Genomic DNA, 5,359 nt, shown 5'->3' with positions numbered 1-5,359 from the left:
CCTCTCCGCTGTGGCCCCGTTGATGTGGATGGAGGCGTGCTCCCTCTGCTGTCTCCTGAAGTCCACGATCAACTCCTTCATTTTGTTGACGTTGAGCGAGAGGTTATTTTCCTGGCACCACTCCGCCAGGGCTCTCACCTCCTCCCTGTAGGCTGTCTCGTTGTTGTTGTTAATCAGGCCTACCACTGTTGTGTCATCAGCAAACTTGATGATTGAGTTGGAGACGTGCGTGACCACGCAGTCATGGGTAAACAGGGAGTACAGGAAGGGGCTGAGCACGCACCCCTATGGGCCCCCTGTGTTGAGGATCAGGGTGGCAGAGGTGTTGCTGCCTACCTTCACCACACGCGTCGTGGCACTGTGTTATCCTCAATGCGGGAGAAGAAGGTGTTTATCTTGTCCGGGAGCGAGGCGTCATGTCCCATACGTGGCTAGCTTTCCCTTTATAATCTGGGATTGTCTGGAGTCCCTGCCACATACGTCTCGTGTCTGAGCCGTTGAATTGCTCATACTTTGTCCCTGTACTGTCGTTGTGCCTGTTTGATACACATCCATGTTCACAGTCACCTTGCCACTGGTGTCTCTGTCTCTCTCTGTCCATGTCTCTCTGTCCGTGTCTCTCCCCCTCTCGTTCTCTCCCCCTCTCGTTCTCTCCCCCTCTCGTTCTCTCCCCCTCTCGTTCTCTCCCTCTCGTCCTCTCCCCCTCTCGTTCTCTCCCCCTCGTTCTCTCTCTCGTTCTCGTTCTCTCATAATCAGTACAGTACTGAAGAACAAACCCAAGATAGTGCAACACAAGTCAAAGATACACATCTGGTTAATCACACACCTTAAACACAGATATAGACCAATGTAGAATCTGAACCCTGCTCAAAGACACAAACATTTAAATGACTTGTAACGTCTGAGTAAATGTCTTTACCTTGTAGTACAGGTAGAAGGTGGTGATGGCTGTCAGTAGGATCAGCAGCACTACAACGTGTCTGATGATGAAGGCTGGCAGAGGAGAGGCTGAAAACAGAAACACCTTTGATGTGGGGACTGATTATCATCACATAGATCTGTGGGAAATCTGTCAATGACAAAGTTATAAGTCTGGATCATGTTCAGTTACCTGTGACGGTGAGGTTGAGGAGCTCACTCTCAGAGGAGAAGTTATGAGAGAAAACATAATTGTCATAAACACAGCTGTAGTTCCCTTGGTGGGAGCCATCTGCAGCAGGGAAGAGGAAGGCAGCAGAGTGATTGACAGCTGGCTGGGTCTGGGTTATGTTGGAGCCGGTGAACGTGAGGAGGAAGGAGCCTCCTGGGTACTGTGGCTGAGTAGAGCAGGTGATGGTGAAGTTGTAGCCCCTAAACACTTCGGGCCCCTGGTGGCCCCTGGAGATCCCTCCCATTGAGTCAGTCAGGAAGATATCAGGCTGGACCAGGAGATCTGTAACAATAAAAGAGAACAAGAAAAACCTCTTCAACTAGTTTCCTATAGATATGACAATAACATCAGCATGTAACAGTGCTAGCCACCCTCCCTCACAGGGCAACATGAGTAGTGGGCCTACAGTCACTGAGACAACATATGTTGATATCAGGCTGAAGCAGGACATCTGGAACAAGAGGAGAGAAAAATAAAACGTAGCTCCTCAACTACTTTCTTTCCTCATTTAGATATGACAATAACATGACATGTGACAGTGGCAGTGAGTAGAGACGTTCACTGAGATAACACTCAAATACAAAAGCATTCTGGGATATTTAAGTTGTATTTGATTCCTACTTGACTGAGTGATTTATTTTGCAGACTTACAAGCAAACAGTCATCATTAGAGGGGCAGAGGAAGTTGAATGAATAAAGGGAATCAGTGGAATATAATGATCATATATTGATATTTCCTGAGCAGATCACTTATATGGCCTACCACTTCGTGGCTGAGCCAATGTTGCTCCTAGACGCCACGTTGAAAGTCACTGAGCTCTTCAGTAAGGCCACACAAGCTACTACCAATGGTGGTCTGTGGATTGTATGGCTTTGTGTGATCGATCCTATACACCTGTCAGCAACAGGTATGGCTGAAATAGCTGAATCCACTACATTTACATTTTAGTCATTTAGCAGACGCTCTTATCCAGAGTGACTTACAGTTAGTGAGTGCATACATTATTTTTTCATCCCTGCCGGCCATTCCCTCCCCTACCCTGGACGACACTGGGCCAATTGTGCGCCGCCCCATGGGTCTCCCGGTTGGAGCCGGCTACGACAGAGCCTGGATTCGAACCAGGATCTCTAGTGGCACAGCTAGCACTGCGATGCAGTGCCTTAGACCACTGCATTTTTGGCCATAAAGTGTAGCTTGTTATTACCTGAGCAAATCACTGTTAATCCAAGAAGGATATAATAAGTTGAATACGATGTCCCACACTCCCTCAGTGAAGGCTCAGACCCAGAACAACGAACTCCAATCCCTCTAGTGGTGTTTCCAGGTAGAACTGAAACAGTGGAGCCACATCCCAGCTGTCTACACACTACTGCAGCTATATCCCTCTGGTCCCAGTCTACAGCTCCCACAGTCCTCCACTCTCCCTGGTCGTACCACTCCACTCCACCAGCACAGTGACTGCCTCCTCCCACCAGCCTCACATCATCAGGCTCTGAGAAAAGAAGAGAGAGAGACAGTAATCTTATTATTTTCTCACTAAAACACACCTATATTGCCTCTCATATTCTTCACTCCAGGTGAGAAACAATGTTGATTGAGTGACAAACTGTTTCTTACCTGAGCAGGTGAGTCCAACAGCATTACCAGGTAGGCAGGTGTTGTTTTTTCTGTCTGAGGTGTCACAGTCCAGGAGAAGGGACTCATTGCCTTTACACTGGAACTCTTTATCCCAGGTCTGACCCTCACCTTCTCCATAGAGCCCCCCCTGTAGAGCTGCAGGAGCCCCACAGCCAAGCTCCCCACAGACTACCTCTGCATCCTGCTGGTCAAAGTCAGCTTCACACACTGAGGCCCAGGACTGACTGGACTTCACCTCCAGTCTCCCAGAGCAGACACCAGTTCCATCCACAAGCTGCACAGACTCTGGAGAAAAAGAGTTGGTTGAACATTCAATCAGTTTTGTTGATGACACTGTCAAAGGACTAAACACAAATATGTTGGATAAAAGATTGTAGTTTGCTATGTTTGATACTGTAAGAGGTAGATATGGGTTCTTAGTCACTCAGGACAGGGTTGGGAATAATGCAGGCAGGAGACAGGAATAAGTTCACTTCACTTTATAGAAAATAATCAGCTGGACATCCATCAGGCAGCTTCACTTCAGTAACATCTGAACTACAATGATCTGCCCATGCACATCTCTAGAAGTTCCAAGATGGCGAAGTAGTGCAGTCTTGTTTTTGTCGTGTGTCTGTAAATAGCCTGTAAATACCTTGTTTTTTTGTATTTTTCGTACCTATTTCCCTATCAGACTTTTCATCCTTCTACAAAATATACTTTCCTGCAACCCGCCTCACTCAATGTGGAACGGATTCTATTATTGACTTACCTTTTATCTAGAATCTCCAGTGAAACTAGCTAGCCAGCTAGCCAGCTAGCCAGCTAACTAGCTACTTGCTATTAGCCTTAGCTAGCGGTGTTCCACCCAGAACATTGGATTTTTTTCTGCGGGATTAATTTTAATCACTGGACATTGATCACCGGATATTCGGCCAGTCTGCACAGCGCGTTATCGACCCAGAACATATCAGTTTTTCCGCTGGAATCACTGAATCACTGGACCTTTAACTCCGGATTCGTCGCTACCAGCTAGCTACAACAAAACGGACGCTGTGGTCTGGCTAATTATCCTGAGCTAGGCCCATCTCCCGGCTATCTACCTCTCTGTCAACCGGACGGGACCACCTAGTATTGACACGGAGCCCCGCCGATCCTACACGACTGGTCTGCCGACGAAATAGTCTGATGTGGTTACGACGTTAACCACGAAGATTCCATCCATCTGCTAGCCCTGGCCCGCTAGCTGTAGCCTCTTACTCACTAGTACTTCACCACCGGACCTTATGATAACTCAGCTATACAGCTGATAACTGCTGGACTGTTCCTTTTTACGGTACTACATCCTGTTTATGTTTAGCCTCAGCCCAAACATGGTTAGTTTATTGTTGTTTCGGTTATTTCTAATTGTACTATATCACTGTAGACCCCCCAGCCTAGCTAAACCTGCCTTAGATAGCTATTTTGTCCCTCCCCCCATACACTCACAGACCGACTCAATTTATGCCTCTAGAGATACTATCTCTTTCATTGTTACCCAACGCTCAGGTTTACCTCCACTTTACTCATATCCTTCCATATCCTTGTCTGTACATAATGCCCTGAATCTTTTCTAAAACACCCGGAAATCTGCCCCCTTTATTCTATGTACCCAACGCACTAGAAGACCAGTTCTTAAAGCCTTTAGCCGTATCCTTATTCTAGTCCTCCTCTGTTCCTCTGGTGATGTAGAGGCTAACCCAGGCCCTGCAGCCCTCAGTATCACTCCTACTCCCCATGCGCTATCATTTGATGACTTCTGTAATCGCAAAAGTCTTGGTTTCTTGCACATAAATATCAGAAGTCTACTTCCTAAGTTTGAGTTATTCACTGCGTTAGCACACTCTGCCAACCCTGATGTTCTAGCAGTGTCTGAATCCTGGCTCAGGAAGGCCACCAAAAATTCTGAAATTTCCATCCCCAACTATAACACTTTCCGTCTAGATAGAACTGCCAAAGGGGGTGGAGTTGCAATATACTGTAGAGATAGCCTGCAGAGCTCTATCATACTATCCAGGTCTGTGCCCAAACAGTTTGAGCTTCTACTTCTAAAAATCCACCTTTCCAGAAATAAGTCTCTCACTGTTGCCGCTTGCTACAGACCCCCCTCAGCCCCCAGCTGTGCCCTGGACACCATATGTGAATTGATTGCCCCCCATTTATCCTCAGAGTTTGTACTGCTTGGTGACCTAAATTGGGATATGCTTAATACCCCAGCCATCCTACAATCCAAGCTAGATGCCCTCAACCTCACGCAAATTATCAACGAACCTACCAGGTACAACCCTAAATCCGTAAACATGGGTACCCTCATAGATATCATCCTGACTAACATACCCTCTAAATACACCTCAGCTGTCTTCAACCAGGATCTCAGTGATCACTGCCTTATTGCCTGCGTCCGTAACGGGTCCGCGGTCAAACGACCACCCCTCATCACTGTCAAACGCTCCCTAAAACACTTTAGCGAGGAGGCCTTCCTAATTGACCTGGCCCAGGTATCCTGGATGGATATAGATCTCATTCCGTCAGTAGAGGATGCCTGGTTGTTC

General features: G+C 47.2%; 1 protein-coding gene across 1 annotated transcript; it reads right to left on the bottom strand.

Annotated features, from left to right (window-relative positions):
* Positions 1-919: 919 nt before the first annotated feature.
* On the bottom strand, positions 920-1,497 carry LOC311114187 (uncharacterized protein; the record flags this gene model as incomplete). Its single annotated transcript, XM_084189459.1, has 2 exons — positions 1,112-1,497; positions 920-1,008 (listed from the first exon to the last, which is right to left on the bottom strand). Coding segments are annotated over exons 1-2 (372 nt in total), but the record flags the coding sequence as incomplete, so codon positions are not given.
* Positions 1,498-5,359: the final 3,862 nt, after the last annotated feature.

Source organism: Coregonus lavaretus (genome assembly GCF_964263955.1).
Source record: "Coregonus lavaretus genome assembly, contig: HAP1_SCAFFOLD_7266, whole genome shotgun sequence".
Classification (NCBI taxonomy): domain Eukaryota; kingdom Metazoa; phylum Chordata; class Actinopteri; order Salmoniformes; family Salmonidae; genus Coregonus; species Coregonus lavaretus.
The sequence above is the reverse complement of the archived record's forward strand: the minus strand, read 5'-3'. Positions and strand labels throughout refer to the sequence as shown.